The sequence below is a fragment of the Geotrypetes seraphini genome, chromosome 6, assembly GCF_902459505.1.
Source record: "Geotrypetes seraphini chromosome 6, aGeoSer1.1, whole genome shotgun sequence".
NCBI lineage: Eukaryota > Metazoa > Chordata > Amphibia > Gymnophiona > Dermophiidae > Geotrypetes > Geotrypetes seraphini.
The window spans coordinates 32,049,511-32,066,118 of record NC_047089.1 but is presented as its reverse complement, the minus strand read 5'-3'; the positions used below and the strand labels follow the sequence as shown (position 1 = coordinate 32,066,118).

Below are 16,608 nucleotides of genomic sequence, written 5' to 3'. Positions count from 1 at the left end.
TGATAGGGAATTAAAGTGTTGCGATAATTCTTAGGCGACTACAAGAATTTTCCAGTCTCCTTTAGCACTGTCCTCTTTTATCCCCATCTAATCTGTTGATGCTGAAGGAACTATCTCTGTGATAATGGGACAGGAAATTGTCACAGCAATTAGCATTAGTTGGTTTTAATTTAAATTTACAAGGTTGGTTTGAAAAGCTTGCTAAAAAAGCACGTTAAACAATGTAGTCTCCATTGAAGGCTATACACAATTCAGTGAGTTTCCAGTTTTTTTGTATTGCAGGAAAAATAGCTTACGAAAAAAATTGGAAACTCGGTGGACTATGTGTATAGCCCTCGATGGAAACTACATTGTTTAACTTGCTTTTTTTTTTCCCCCAGACTTTTCAAAACACCCTTGCATGTGCATAAATTTAAGCATGGGATTTGTGCCTACAATTTACACAGGGGGGGAGGGGATGCCTCCTGGGTGGCTCCGGCCCTCCTGCGGCGGTTGGGCAGTTTATTTTGGCGATTGTTGTAGCCATAGCCACTGGACAAGGTAGAAAGAAGTGAAGTATGTAGCATCTGGAACGTGTTGCCAGAGGTTGTGGTAAGAGCAGATAGCGTAGCTGGTTTTAAGAAAGGTTTGGACAAGTTCCTGGAGAAAAAGTCCATAGTCTGTTATTGAGAAAGACATAGGGGAAGCCACTGCTTGCCCTGGATCGGTAGCATGGAATATTGCTACTCCTTGGGTTTTGACCAGGTACTAGTGACCTGGATTGGCCACCGTGAGAATGGGCTACTGGGCTTGATGGACCATTGGTCTAACCCGGTAAGGCTATGCTTATGGTTAATTGGGAGGGGGAGGGGGCTGCCACTAGTCCTTAGGCTTTGCATGACGAACAGTGAATTAATATACACACACATCACTCATTAAGAAGTTCTCCACTTGCATTTAATTTTCATGCTTTTCATTCACATACATAAGAATTTGCCTCTGCTAGGTCAGACCAAAGGTCCATCGCACCCAGCAGTCCGCAACCGCGGCGGCCCATCAGGTCCATGACCTGTCAGGTAATCATGATTTAGCCCTATAGCCCCCTTGTTTTTATCTATACTCTTTCCATGCTGATATCTACCCCTATCTGTATACCTCAATCCTCCTATCCTTCAGGAATCCATCCAATCCCTCTTTGAATCCCCGTAGTGTACTCTGCCCGACCACTTCCTCCGGGAGCGCATTCCATGTGTCCACAACCCTCTGTGTGAAGAAGAACCTCCTGGCATTGGTTTTAAACTTGTCCCCTTCAAGTTTCTCCGAGTGCCCTCTTGTGTTTGTGGTTCCCCGTTGTTTGAAGAATCTATCCTTGTCTACCTTCTCCATGCCCTTCATGATCTTGAAAGTTTCTATCATGTCTCCCCTAAGCCTCCTCTTTTCCAGGGAGAAGAGCCCCAGCTTGTCCAGCCTGTTAGTGTATGAACAGTCCTCCATACCAATTATCATTTTCGTAGCTCTTCTCTAGACCTTCTCAAGTATCGCCATGTCTTTCTTGAGGTACGGCGATCAATATTGGACGCAGTACTCCAGATGCGGGTGCACCATTGCACGATACAATGGCATGATGACCTCCTTCGTCCTGGTTGTAATTCCCTTCTTAATGATGCCCAGCATTCTGTTAACTTTCTTCGAGGCCGCTGCACATTGCGCTGATGATTTCATTGTTGTGTCCACTAGTACACCCAAGTCCTTTTCAAGATTACTCATAATACAACTCTGATAAATAAGTAATGCTAGAACCGATAACACAAACTAGAAATAGAAAAAATAAAAATAAACCGTGTTTGTAGAAAAATAATAAATGACATCCTGAGCTTCTTCCTCAAGGGTGAGGGGACAGGGTGAAGGTGGGGGTACAGTTCAGTTCTATTCCTTCCTTTCCTGGGCTATTGAATCTGGGGATCTTGGAGGTCTTCTTCTTTTTCACCATGTTGTTATATAGCTATAAAAGTAAAAAACAAAATCATGCCTACACATAGCAGTTCATATAGTCCAAAACACTCTTTTGCAATCCTAGCTGGGCTTGTTTAGATTCAGACAGGCTCATCCCGAACTCCAGGGAGTTGGAGGAGGGGAAAAATGCCAGATCCACAGAATTAATTGGCCTTTCAGGCCCTGCAATCCCAAAACCCTTGGATGTATTGTGGATTCTCCCAAGCAGTCTCCACCACAGCTAATTCCTCTCACCTTGGGTTCTGCATCCCCAACTCTATATTTCATGTCTGTCTGTCCAAGTAAGCTCTTCTGAGCAAGGGCTGTCTATAAATATCAAAATCTACAGCTCTGTGTAGGCCTTTCAGCGCCTTGCATTAATCTTGAGTTAGTGAGACCATGAGGTCTGCTGTCTAGACTTATGTGCATGGAATGAAGACAGTAATCCATAAGGATTATAAGCATGCTGAAAAGACACCATGCCATGTGAAATCACACACACACACGCATACAATTATTATGCAAAGATTTGAAAAAAATAAATCAAGGGGTTGGGATTTTACTTTTACTTGGAATTTGTTTTTTTGTTTTTTTCATTAGACCTCCATCAGCCTGGAAAAAAAAGAAGTAAAAACATGTCAGTGATAAAACATCATGACTATATGCATCATTTAAAACTTGGCTACATATATTAGAAACGTAACCTGTAGCCGTAGACTTTTAAAATAATCATGCAAAAATAGAACACATCCGCTGTACATTACTGGTGTCCCCTTATATCACATTCACCATCAAATATACCAAAACAAACAGTACTTACAGGGATGGATTGGAGGACTTTACGATCGTCTTAATGTAGGAGGGCGGCCCTGGCTCTTGAGCGATTAAACGAGCAGATAGCACAGCTGTCACATTATGGAATGAGAGACATTATGTGAAGGGCGTTTGCTGGCAGCCCCTCCACCGGATCATACAGATAACCCTGCAGAGGGTTTTAAGAAGGATTTTGCAATTTGACACAGATAATAGAGATTATGGGATAAAGGATTTCAATGAAGGCCTAGCAAAACAGGAAGGGTAGACGGAGCAATCTGCCTTCCTAGCCACTCAGCCTAGCAAAGATGAATTTGAGTGTTTCATGTTCAGTGTTGTTAATGTCTTTCATTAAGCAGGAAAATGTTCATTGCCTTACTACATGTGTTAAAGAGATAATTTGGAAAGAGTAGTTTCCTACTGATTTCTATAATAGGTTGAGATGAGATACAACTGCCATTAGTCTGCCCTAATTACGTAGTGTCATCATCATTATAGATACAGTTACTTATTATCGTTGACATAGAACATCCTGTAGAGAAGAGATGTCATTATACTTCTCCATGGAAGTCCATGACCCTGAGTTTGTGTAAAGCAGATAACATAAATCCCTGCTAAACCACATTCAACAATACCTGAATAAGATGTGATCCTGAAGAGGGCTAAGGTGTCCTAAATAGAATCTCTTTTCCAGTTCCCCCAAACCCTGCCACTTTCAATTGAATACACTCTACAGATGTTAGTGTATGGAAGGATGGAAATATCAAGCGGAAATTAAGGACTCAAAATCTATTACAAAGTGTGTGTGTGGGGGTGGGGGTGGGGGGATGAGATAAAGTAAGCAATCTTCATGATTTCCGTTTTTCAGAATTTAACTTACGGTACGGTATTCTGTGTTGCATCCTTCTAAATGTAAATGTATTTTGGCATCGGAAATGGAAGATTTCAAGTTTCAAGTTTATTGAGATTCTGATTTAAACGCAATATCAAGTATTTTCAATGCGGATAACAATAATAATTTGGGGACACACAAATAAAACAGTTTAAAACCATAAACATACAGTTTTATCCATAGTTACATTAAAGATACGTAAGGAATGAAAGGTTAAATTGCATATGATTTAAAATAAACAATTAAAAATAAAATAACAGTTAGGGAAGAACAACTTTAGGAGAGGTATTAAAGAGAAAGAAAAAAAAAATTTTTTTTTTATGAAGACTTAGTCTAAGAGTAATTGTTTAGGTAAGACCTGATCTAAAATGAAATAGGAGAGTCAAAAGGATTGTCTGATCTAAGATTCTTTTAAATTTTTCTAAGGAGGTTTCAGTGCGCAAATAGTTTGGAAGTTTGTTCCAAAGCTGGGGTCCCAAGATAGAAAAGCCAACGAAACATCACCGCGTCGACACCCTGTAAACATCTTTAAGATAAGTGCTTAAGTCTTGACCTTATTTCTTCAACAAGACTCGCTACAAAGACACGTGGGTGTAATTACTATGTTCTCATATGCAATGATTGGGGGGACAAGTTTCCCAGGAGCTTCATATCTCTGAGCATATGATAAAGAAAAAGACTACATATATTGACCATTTAAGAATATAATATACGCGTATTAGCCAGGTACATGTGAGGGATTATTTGGTATTCTTCTGGATTGTTAAGCAGGCAGATTTGACTAAGGATCAGGGGATTATCAGTAACAGCACTGGCAGCCCCTTTAAGATGTAGTCCATGAGTAACAGGTCTCAATTTTGAACTTTTTGGCTGGGGTTCCTTTGCTGTCATTTCATGCTCACAACATGACTTGCAATGTGCACATGGTCTTTGCATAGTAATGAGCTGCTTTACATGCATTTGCTTACTTTGTATCTCTTTGTGATGGAACCTGTGGTGACCGAAATATCACCATGATAAGGCAAGACAAGTTGCGTTAGATCCCTTTCAGTTGTATTAAGGGGAAAATAACACAACTTAAAGCCTTAACACAGCTTGACAACTTTCCTCCCATTCTGATGAATTTTCAACAGGGCGAACTGACAGGGGTCTGGGCCTCCCCCACCCCAACTGTTTCTGCAGTAAAATAGCAGTCACAGTGCTTCCCGCCAGCTGTCTGTCGCCGAGTAGGAAATTGGATTGGAAGGGGTGGAACAAGTAAAGAACAGGCCGCAAGTTTGGCAGCAGACAACTGGTGAGAAGTGCTGGGCCTCCCAGCTTCTCTGGACCCTCAGGCACTGCTCAGTTGCCTGTAGAGTCAGTCCATTCCTGCATTTCAAAAACATTAGAAAACTGAGGTACAAGAAGGGATCAACATAACATAACTAAACTAAACTAAACATTAAGTTTGTATACCACATCATCTCCATAAAGATAGAGCTCGACACGGTTTACAGGTAATTCAATAAATGAGGGAAGGACATAATAAGAATTAGAGGTTATGAAGTGGATAGCTAGCTTTACATTTTAAATAGATAGCTTTACGTTTTGGAAAAAAGCCAGGTTTTCAGAAGCTTTCGGAGAATTGGAATGAGCCTGGGTTCCACAGCTGGGCAGGGAGGTTATTCCAAAGCTCAGTGAATTTGAAGAAAAGGGATTTCCCTATTTTCCCTGCATACATGACGCCTTTTAACGAGGGGAAAGATAGTTTGAGTTTGTGGGCGGATCTGGTAGTGTCAGGTCTCGAAGAATTCCAGGATAGTGGGATTAGGGGAGGAAGAATATAACATAACATTATACTTATAGACCGCGTTACCAAAACGTTCTACGCGGTTTAGAAAAGATTATAAACATTAAACATAATTGTATATTTTGAATGAATCAGCTAGTCAGGTATTTGGAGAAAAGATAGGTTTTTAGATGTTTTCTAAAATGTCTGCAAACAGCTGTGAGCAACAATGATCGAAATTCTTTTTCATGAGAAGCCGCCTGAGATGTTAAAGAGTGATTTAGGAATTTCTTGCTTTTACAGAAGGGAAATGGAACAGAGCATGAGTTTTTCTACTGCATTTGTGCGTAGCTATGGAAAAACTATTAGCCAGATAAGTAGGGGCTGCACCATATAAAACTTGTTCAAAATATTTTGTAGTATCAGTCATGAAAAAAAAAAAAGATTGGGTATGTTAAAAACTGTCACTTAATGTGCCATTCAATAAATTTATGGTTGCCAGATATTCCAATTGGAAAATCTGGAACCCTAGACCTGCCCCAGGCCTGCCCAGTTCCGCCCATCCCCGCCCTATAATGCCCTAGTCCTGCCCCCAGACCTGCCCTAGCCATGCCCCCGCTTGCCTGCTCTTGACACACATTACAACAAAAAAGAAACAGCTAAAAAAACCCAGAATTGCATATCCTCAAACTGTCATATAGCTAGCGCCAAAAAGTGAAAAAGGCCTTACTGTAAGGTATGCTCAGGAGTCCCACGGCAATTATGTGATCGGCGTGTACTGCCTATGGGCTAAAAAATAGATTTTATTTTTTAGCACTGGGCGTGGGTTAGGGTAGAGAGTAGACATATAAAAAAAATTTGAAAAAGCAGCCATTTTATCTGTGTGGAAAAATGGCCTTAGCACCCTAAGGCCACTTCTTATTGCAATTTGGTAAAAAGTGAGGTACTTCGTATATAACCTTTTACCAAATAGTATCATTATTTCAGATTTCTATAAATTATGGACCTTCAACATACTTAATAACTGCCCCTTTGCATGTTTTCTCTTTCCTTTTGACCTTTAATTGAACAATCAAGCTTCTTGTTCCAAACATTTTGAAAGCATTTCATACCTGTTTTAACAGTCTGCCAACCAAGTGAAAATGGACTGCGGGCTTGCAAGTTGTAGGAGGTGATAGGACTGTGATTGTCAGCCCCAGGGCTCCAGGAGAGGGTGGCTGTGCTTTCTGTAATTTCCTCCACTATCACCACGCCAGGGGACCCAGGTGGGCCTATAAATAGAACACCATACACAATATAATAAAATGGCGTAAACACCAGGGCACGGAACAGACGAAAAATACATTTTTAACACATTAGATATTCACAAGTTAGTGTATATCGTTAAAAAAAGATTGCAGATCAGGCCTGCTTATGATGTCTATTCTCTATGGGGGAGTATTCTTCATGAAATTTCATTGCTGCTGTTGTGCCAAAAGCACAAGCTTAAGCACTGAGAACACTCATGAGCAAATGTTGATATTAATGAGCAAATGCTGATATTTATTGACTGCAAACAAACAAAAATTGACCCTTAATATTCCCCACAGATCCAAAGGTCAACCAAGACAGGAACAAAAACGCTGTGGAGATTGACGATGTCCAAGATGCAGGTCTTTTTTGAAAAATACAGTCAATCCACGTGACGAGATAAACCACACACCATTTTAGGACATGCTCCATTAATCATTTTATTATCCATAGGACCCCTGAGGAAGACAGGATTGTCAAAACAAGGACTGTGTTGGGTGCTTAGTCCCCATTTTTTGGGTCCTTGACATCTCGTCACGTGGATTGATTGACTGTATTTTCAATAAAGACCTGCATCTTGGATATTGTCGTCTCCACAGTGTTTTTGTTCCTGTCCAATATTTATTGACTTGCGTTCATGCCAGGGTGTTTCATTTGTACTGCATTATAAAGACCTAGGCATTAAACATTAATGTGCATGCAAAGGTCATTTAGATCCCGATTCTCTATAGTGCACCCTAATGTAGGCATGCCGGCGCGTGGTTGTCAATCAACCACTAGGCATATGTTGTAGAATTGCACCTACAGTTTTGTATAGGCGCATGAAATGGAGGCCAGCGTGTTGGAGGCCTACATTTCAGACGCCTACCTCGCGTGTCCGGAGGTCCATAGCGATGCCTAAGCACACGTAAAGCAACTTCCATCGCAAACCGTGCTTCTGCCTGCCTTACGTGTGCTTAGGCATCGCTGTGCGCCCAAGATAGGCATGAGGTAGGCATGTTAGTACAGGGTGGCTATTTTTTATTTTTTTTTATGTGCACTGCTATTGGCTAGTTAGGTGGCGGTAGTGCGCCTACCTCCACCTCACTTTGGTGCGCACTATAGAGAATCAAGCCCTTAGTGTATGCAAAAAATAACATGTTATACTTTAAGGCCCCAGAGCAAATGCTAAACCAGGATCAGTAAAGGTGAGTGTATATATGCTAAAATTTGCACCTACCTGTCTGTAAATGAACGAACATCCTATACAAAGCTAGATATAATTGGTACATGGGAAAGACTGTGGTATGATCTTTACTATCCACAACTATTTAGAATGTGCTTATTAAGGTCTGATTTTTTTTTTTTTTTTTTTTTTACAGCTGCCTTGAGCCATTTGAGGGCCAACAGGGGACATGGGAATGCTTTCCATTGAGGAGGCAGGGTAGCTGGATTTTTCTAGCACTGCACTGCATCTTCGTTATATTTTTAGTGTGATTCTGCTTGTGAATAAGACTCTGGTGAGACCACAATTAGAATATTGTGTACAATTTTGGAGAGCAAAGAAAAGGAAAAATGCCTTAATGCTTGGTTCCATGAGGGCTGTTATCTTTTGTGTTATTGCACCTGAACTTTGGATTACAGTACTCCCCCGAAATTCATGGGAGTTCCGTTCCAGGAACCCCCGCAAATTTTGAAAAACCGCAAATGCGGTTTAAGGGGCTGATCTAAGGCAGGAGAGGGCAGCTGGGGCGCCGGCGGGTGCTGAAAATCATTTGCGGTATTTTCCAACCGCCTCTTCCTGGCACTAAAGTCAAGCCAGATAGCATGTCAAAGCAGCTCCTGATTGGCGTAACTATGACTTTAGCACAAGGAAGTGGCGGTCGGAAAATACCGTGAATTACTGAGTCCGCGATTCACGAACTCGCGGGGGTTTAATGTAATTCGGTCTACAAGTTACCACCGAATGTACACATCTGTCATCTACTGGGCAGATGTCTATATACCCTTAAGGAAGGCTTTCATAAGCTGAAACACGGACTGCAATCAATCAATCAATGTCTGCAATCAATATTTGAGTCAAAAACTGCTTTATTAACTTTTAATAAATACTTAATATTATTGATTAAACCCCCATTAGAAAGGTATAAAAATAGACTCTTTATCATTATGACTGGGATAGCCATGCAAATTATTACTAAAAACTGGAACAATTGGGACAGACTTAATTTTCCCTTTTGGTGGGAATCTTTATGTTTATGTTATAAATATGAAAAAATGAACTCAGAAATATCGTGTCATAATAAACAATTAATATCGGGTCCATTGATGAATTTTATTAACCCTGATTAGTTGGATTCATTTCCATTTGATTTGCACATCCGTGGGGAGAGGGGGAGGTAAATATATTTTGTTATATTCATTGATTAAGTGTAAGTGCTGTTTTATGAAATAACTAGTATGCATAATTTAATGCACTTTGTTCTTGAGTTAGGGTGGGAGGGAGGGAGGGGGTTGAAAACTATTTTGTAGTATTCTTTGCTTGGTTGTTAAGTGCTGTTCTGAAGTTAATTGTATGTATATTTCATTGCACTATTCTTGAATTGAAAATTAATAAAGATTTATTTAAAAAAAAAAAATTACTTATTTTGAAACAAATATCCATCTACTTGGTCATCCCTGGTTGACGTGTATAGTTCCATCCCCACGTCTTCATTATGCATAATTTTGGAGACCATACCTTAAGAAGATATAAACAGGGTGGTCTTGAGGATGGCTTCTAAAATGGTCAATGGTATTTGTCGTAAAGCATATGGGGACAGACTTAAAGATCTCAATATGTATACTTCAGAGGAAAGGTGAGAGAGGGTAGATACGATAGAGACATTTAAATACTTATGTGACATAAATGCACATGAGCCGAGTCTCTTTCGATTGAAAGGAAACTCTGGAATGAAGGGGCATAGGATGAAGGTAAAAAAGGTTTAGATTCAGGAATAATCTGAGGAAATACTTCTTCATAGAAAGAGTGATGAATTCATGGGCAACCTCCTAGTGGAGGTAGTGTAGATGAATACTGTATCCGAGTGTACGAAAGCTTGCACACCTTCACTTCCCTCCCACCGTATCTCTAGCTGTTCGCCAACATGAGCAGAACTCCAGCCTGCTGCTTGTGCCAGCTCTAGTTCTCCCTCTGATGTCACTTCTGGGTGCTAAGTTCAGGAAGTGATGTCAAAGGGAGAGCTGATGCCGACATGGGCGGCAAGTTAGTGCCGGGAAATTTAAAGAGGTACAGGGGAAGGGAAGGGGCATGTACATATGAGGCAGGGAGGGTGGAGAAGAGGTCCAACAGTGGCTAATCTAGGCTACAAGTATCTGGCAGAATCCCCCCCAAATAGCAAGATTCCATGCTACTTACCACCAGAAATAAAAAGTTGCTTTACCCAGATTTACCTTGTAATAATAACTTTTCCTCCCAAAATGCGTTCAAAACCCTTTTTTAAACCCGGCTCTGCTAAATGCTTAAATCACATCTTCCAGCAATGAATTCCAGAGCTTTTATTTGTAACAATCATATTCTGCTCCATCCATTGGGCTAGACATTCACAATCGTTACATACACAATTAAAATGCAAATTTAACAAAAATATACATTGGGTGAAAAAAATATTTCTACCAAAAAAATACAGGAGTGAAGGTTCTGTTCAATCCACACAAAAAAATACCAACTCTATTCTCCTAAAATCTTGAAACACAAGAGTAATTATGTATCATAGACAATCCTACAAACAAGGAGGAAAAAGCCTCAGATCCCCGTCTTCAGCCAGAATAAATCTTGCTGAAAGACTATAAAGGGTAAACACCTCACTGGCTTATAAAAAAAACCTCCTTGCACAATGTTATGAGTTCTTTTAAGTCTTCAAAATAGTGTATTAAGACATTAGCTTAATTTAAAGAATAGCTTTGCTTTAGACACAGTCACTAATAAATAGTTTGTAAAGGTAACAGCTACTTATCTTTCAAGCTGAACCTAGAAACTGCCAGTTCACAGCACATTGGCTAATATCTTAACAGATCCCCTTTCTAGTTGGGGATCTGAGGCATTTTCCTCCTAGTTTGTAGGATTGTCTATGGTACATAATTACGGTACTCTTGTGTTTCAAGATTTTAAGAGAATAGAGTTGGTATAGCATGTTCTCTAGACTTTGTACTTTTTGAGAGAATAAACAATCGATTCACATTTACCCTTTCCACTCCAATCAGGATTTTATAGGCCTCTATCATTTCTCCTCTCAACTGTTTCTTCTCCAATCTGAAGACCCCTAACTTCTTTAGCCTTTCCTCATATGAAAGTTGTTCCATTCCCTTAATTATTTTGGTTGCCCTTCTCTGTACCTTCTCTAGTTCTGCTATATTTTTTTGAGATGAGGTGACCAGAATTGCTCAGGTCTTTAAGCCCTAGTGTTTGTTTCATTATTGTCTCCATGGTAACTGGACAGTCAATTCCTCAAAATGTCGATGCAGCTTAATTTCTCTCTGGATTCCTCCTAGTTGATGGGAGATATGGATGAAAGCCATGACTCCTCACTCTCTCTCCTGTACTATATAAGTATATACCAGTAAAGCTTTTATTTACACTGTAAATTCTAGTGTGTTCACAGTTTAGGTACAAGTCACAAAACCCTGATTCCAGTCTAAGACGCCTGTCTACTGCAGCAGCTGGGAGGTTAAAGCAGGGTCTGGGTTATAGGAAAATTAGTTACATTCTGGGAGCAATTTTATGAAGCTTTCTTTGCATGTAAGGCCTGTTTTATGAAATTGTGAGACCTCATTTAGAATATTGTGTACAATTCTGGAGGCCGCACCTTCAAAAAGATATAAAAAGGATAGAGTCGGTCCTTAGGAAGGCTACTAAAAAGGTGCGTGGTCTTTGTGATAAGGCATATGAGGACAGACTTAAAGATCTCAATCTGTATACTTTGGAGGAAAGGCGGGAGAGGGGAGATATGATAGAGACGTTTAAATGCCTACGTAATATAAATGTGCATGAGTCGAGTCTCTTTCATTTGAAAGGAAACTCTGCAATAAGAGGGCATAGGATGAAATTAAGAGGTGATAGGCTACGGAGTAATCTAAGGAAATACTTTTTTACGGAAAGGGTGGTAGATGCATGGAACAGTCTCCTAGAAGAGGTGGTGGAGACAGAGACTGTGTCTGAATTCAAGAAAGCCTGGGATAGGCATTCTCAGAGAGAGAAAAAGATAATGGTTACTGTGGATGGGCAGACTTAGATGGGCCATTTGGCCTTTATCTGCCGTCGTGAAAAAATATATATATATATTGCATAGATAACTTCATTTCCAAAAGGTTAAAAACAGAAAAAGAGATATAGACCTCAGCATGGCTTCTAGTTCATTGCAAATGGAGGTTTCCAGCTGCACAATGGTGACCTTATTGTGAGATCATCAAGACGCACCTGGAAGGTAAAATGGCACAATTAAAATAGGGAGCTGACCCCAATCTTGAAATGCATGCATTCATTGCCAGAATTGCAAAAGGTACAGAATAAGGTGTTGGCAACAGTCCATCCTTTCAACAATTACTGTGTTATAAGTGATATGTAAATTCTGTCACCCAATTATAGAATTACCCTTTTATGGATAATATATTTTGAGTTTAGGACTGCTCAATACCAGCAATCAAGAATTCGGGCCATCTTTACCTCATTATGCAAACTGTGTGTAAGCTTTCTAAAATATTTTGAATGCATCCATAGTTACACGGACTCTATTATTTTTCATAAATGTTCTCTGCTTGCACAGTCACCACCTATAAGCTTTTCCTAACAGTAGTGGCCTTCTTTTTTTTCAGTTTAACAAGAAGATTAATAAGGGACAACAATCTAAATTGTAACAAATGTATGACAACTAGTGGGGACCTAAGTAGTTCACCGATGTCACTCATTTCACGGAAATCTCATTACATTTTGTGCCTAGCTGTAATGTAGCCTAGAGAAGCTTTTCTCCTCGGGGCTTTGTCATTGTTCAGGATCTTTTTCCATATGAGAATACCAAATTGAAAGAAAGAAAGAAATGCACAGTCTGTAGAAGCCATTCTGTGTGAGGAAAATGCCTACCCCCAATTCAACATTACAATGCAGTTAATCTTTGCCGTACAAGCGTCTTGACTTGGGAAAACCTATTTTGAAACTTTGAATTCAATCAATAGTTTGTAAAATGATCTGTGGTGGACTGTCTTTGGATACGGTAACTACAAACCAGAAAGCAAAAAAACAAAAACTGATAAAAAAAAAACTTTATTTGAACAAGGTGCAGGAAATTAAAGGGGTCCTTTTACTAAGGCGTGCTAGCCGTTTGAGCGCGCGCTAAACGCTAATGCGCACCTTAGTAAAAGGATCCCAAAATATCCAATAACTCAAACAAACACAGTATGTAAATTGTGGCATAGACCCAATACGGGCCGTGTTTTGGTCGTGAAATGAACTTCTTCCGGGGGCCGGTACTGCGGAAAGCCACAAACTTAGGAATTGCGACAAAACACAACAAAATGCTGCGCACAAACAAGCGTAGTCTTCTACTCTACAAATCATTTATATATACCGTATTTTCACGCATATAATGCGCATGCGTGTATAGCACGCATGCGCGGGTCCAAAGCATGTCTGTAAAAATTTTTTTTATATAGCACGCACACGCGTATTCCGCGCATGCTGCTATAACCTCTTCCCACTCCCGCTTACTCTTCTGGCCTGCGAACCGGCATCCTCCCCCCCGCTCGCGTCATCCCCCCTCCCCTGCAATCCTACAACCCCCCCAGCACCGCAAAATATCTCTTACCTGATTGGGCTCTGGCACCAGCACCAATGCACAGGACGTGCCAGTGCCAGTGCCCGAAGATCCTCCCTCGTTGGGCTGGGCTGGGCTGGGCTGTGCGGTGCGAGGGAGATCCTCCTTCTTCCCTGTGCCGGGCTGAACTGGGCTTTGAGCATTTGCGCATGCTCAAAGCCTTCTGGTCTCACTCTCTCCGAAATTAGAATCGCGGAGAGAGCGAGACCAGAAGGCTTTGAGCATGCGCAAATGCTCAAAGCCCAGTCCAGCCCGGCACAAGGAAGAAGGAGGATCTCCCTCGCACCGCACAGCCCAGCCCAACGAGGGAGGATCTTCGGGCACTGGCACTGGCACGTCCTGTGCATTGGTGCTGGTGCCCAATCGGGTAAGAGATGTTTTGCGGTGCTGGGGGGGATGTAGGATCGCGGGGGAGGGGGGGTGATGCGAGCGGGGGGGGAGGATGCCGGTTCGCAGGGGGGATGCCGGATCGGAATGAAAAAAAAAGTTGTAAAACGCACTCACACGTATAACGCGCACAGTTATGCACGGTTTGTAAAATTGTGTATAACGCGTGCGTTATATGCGTGAAAATACGGTAACTCAGCTTTCCCCAAAGGAAAGAATAGGGATTTAAAAAAAAAAGAAAAATGTAGAAATGAAAATATTTTATGGCTCTAAATTTGGTTAGTTGTAGAAGTTTCTATTTATAGATTGAAGATTTTAGTGAGGTCATTTGCCGAGCCTTCTGATTCCTCCAGTTGAGCAATGGGCCGAGCATTTTCTGAACAGCTGCTTTGTGGTAATTAGCACAGAATATCTTGATTATTTGCTGAAGCTTTGCGATTCCCCTTGCTTCTGTAAACATACTGAAATCTACCTTATTGCTAACCAATGTAATCAAGGGATACATTCAAGTTCATATTGACCATATTGCCTTAAAAGCTTCCTCTCGTATGAGGAAAGGCTTAAACAGTTAGGGTTCTTCAGCTTGGAAAAGAGACGGCTGAGGGGAGATATGACTGAAGTCTACAAAATTCTGAGTGGAGTAGAATGGGTACAAGTGGAATATTCCGGCCAACTTCCCCGCTGGCCCCTCCCACTGGCGTCTCAGGGCCTGTCTGAAGGGACTTTGCGCACGTGTGGATGTTGACATGATGACATCATGCCTGCGTGTGACATCACGGCAATGCCCGCGCACTTCCATGTGCCTTGAGCTGCAGCCACTACCTTGAGTGTGCTGCAGCTCGAGAAAGTTTGCGTGACACTGGTTTAATGTCTTATAAATAAGGTTCAAAATCTTAAAATGGATCCTCCATTTGACAGGGAACCAGTGTAGCCTCATCAGGGTTGGGGTAATATAGTCAAACCTTGTTGCATTAATCACTCCAGCCATTGTATTTTGTGCTCTCTGTAATGTAACACATAATTTGGTAAATCCAACAACAATGAGTTACAGTAATCCAAAAAAGGTGAAATGAATGCAAAAATTTCTAAAATATTTATTTGAAAGAAGTCCCTTTAACCTTCTTAACACCCTCAATTTTTTTTTATTTTTATAAATCTTTCTTATCAATGTCTTTACGTGGGCCTTAAAAGACTAGGGAGAGTCTATTATAACCTCCAAATGCTTAAGTTCCGGACTGCCTGATATTCTAATTTCTCCTATTACAAATTCCATGGAATGCACATTTTCAGTTGAACCTGACAATATCACAATCTGGATCTTTGACATGTTCAACTTAAGCCTATTTGTAGCCATCCAACTATTTATAGATAAGTATATTTAAAAAAACTCTATCCTCTATAGTCTTTCCTCCATCCCCTTTCTCATCTTCCTTGCTCTTCTTTGAACCTTTTCTAGTTCTGCTATACCTCTTTTGAGATAAAGTGACCAGTAAGAACAAGCTCCGATCCCATATAGGGAGGAGCGAGGCCAAATCGGCCGAAGCCGGAGCGAATAGATAGGTGGGGGGGGGGGGGAAGGGAGGAGGATAGGAAAGCGCCAATCAGCGAGGGATGGGAGGGGGGAGGGTTAGGAGAAGAAGGGGAAGCGGAAGGGAGGTCGCCCCTTTTCCCGACGGCGGTCCAGGGAGATCGACGTGACTTCCCTCCCGCTCACCCACTACAGAAATGTGGGGTTTTTTCTCACCTGCTGGAGGGCTCCCGCGGAGCCAGAAGTCGGCAGGGCATCATAAGGGTGCCTCCGGCTCCAGTATCCGTGAGCCATGTGAGGGCTGGGACGTTGGGCCGCTGCACACGCGGCCAGGAGCATTTCCCCACCCATTAGCAGCGGAAGGGAGGTAGCGGGAGACCTTTACAGCCTGTCTCCCCCAGGGCATCGCCGAGTGGAGTCCCTAGAGCGAGGCGGTTCACTCTGCTCCAGCGTGCAGTCGCGCACGGAGTGAGTCGCGTCGCACCCCCTGAGGTAGGAGCGTATCACATGGGCTGCTCCATAGGCCAGCGGGACTCTCCGTGGACGGGGCGGTCTGCGCCGACGGCCTGTGGCTGTGCGTCGCGAAAAGGGTGGTGGAGAAACCCTTGTTTCCGCCGCCGGTAATTTCTACCCTCACGCCGGGAGGGGAAGGGGGGGGCGGTCGCTCCCGTCAATGGGAGGAGTATCGGGCGGAGGGCCGCTTAGCCTGCCGGATCCCGCCGGGGTGTGCTGCTGCGGGGCCCTTGTGTTCGCCGCCGGTGATTTCTGCCCTTGCGCCGGTAGGGGAGGGGGGGGGCGGACGCTGGGAGCGAGTGCGGCGCCACGTGGCCCGGCGCCGGACACTACTTCCCATGCCCTGACCTCCGTGTAACACGGCGGTCCCCTAGGGGCTTTGGGCGCGAGGCCAAGAGACAGGAGAAGCTGTGGATGGGAAGGATCAGGTCCGGGGGCCGCGGTCGGCGGCCGGCTGCGGCGGGCCGCGGGCTCACCCGATTTCCGTGCTGTGGAGCCATGCTGCAGCCGGCCGCGGAACCACATGAGTCAAAAAAAAATAAAAAATGGAGGATTTGGCACCGGCGGCTGGGCGTTGCCCCTGGGAGGGGAGCCGATCCTG

At 42.5% G+C, this 16,608-nt stretch overlaps 1 protein-coding gene across 1 annotated transcript in view; it reads right to left on the bottom strand.

Moving 5' to 3' along the window:
• Positions 1 to 16,608, bottom strand: part of CNTN5 (contactin 5) — a 1,460,727-nt gene that overhangs the window by 100,510 nt on the left and 1,343,609 nt on the right. The window contains 1 exon segment of the mRNA XM_033947995.1: positions 6,557 to 6,715. Coding sequence (XP_033803886.1) covers positions 6,557 to 6,715 — 159 coding nt within the window.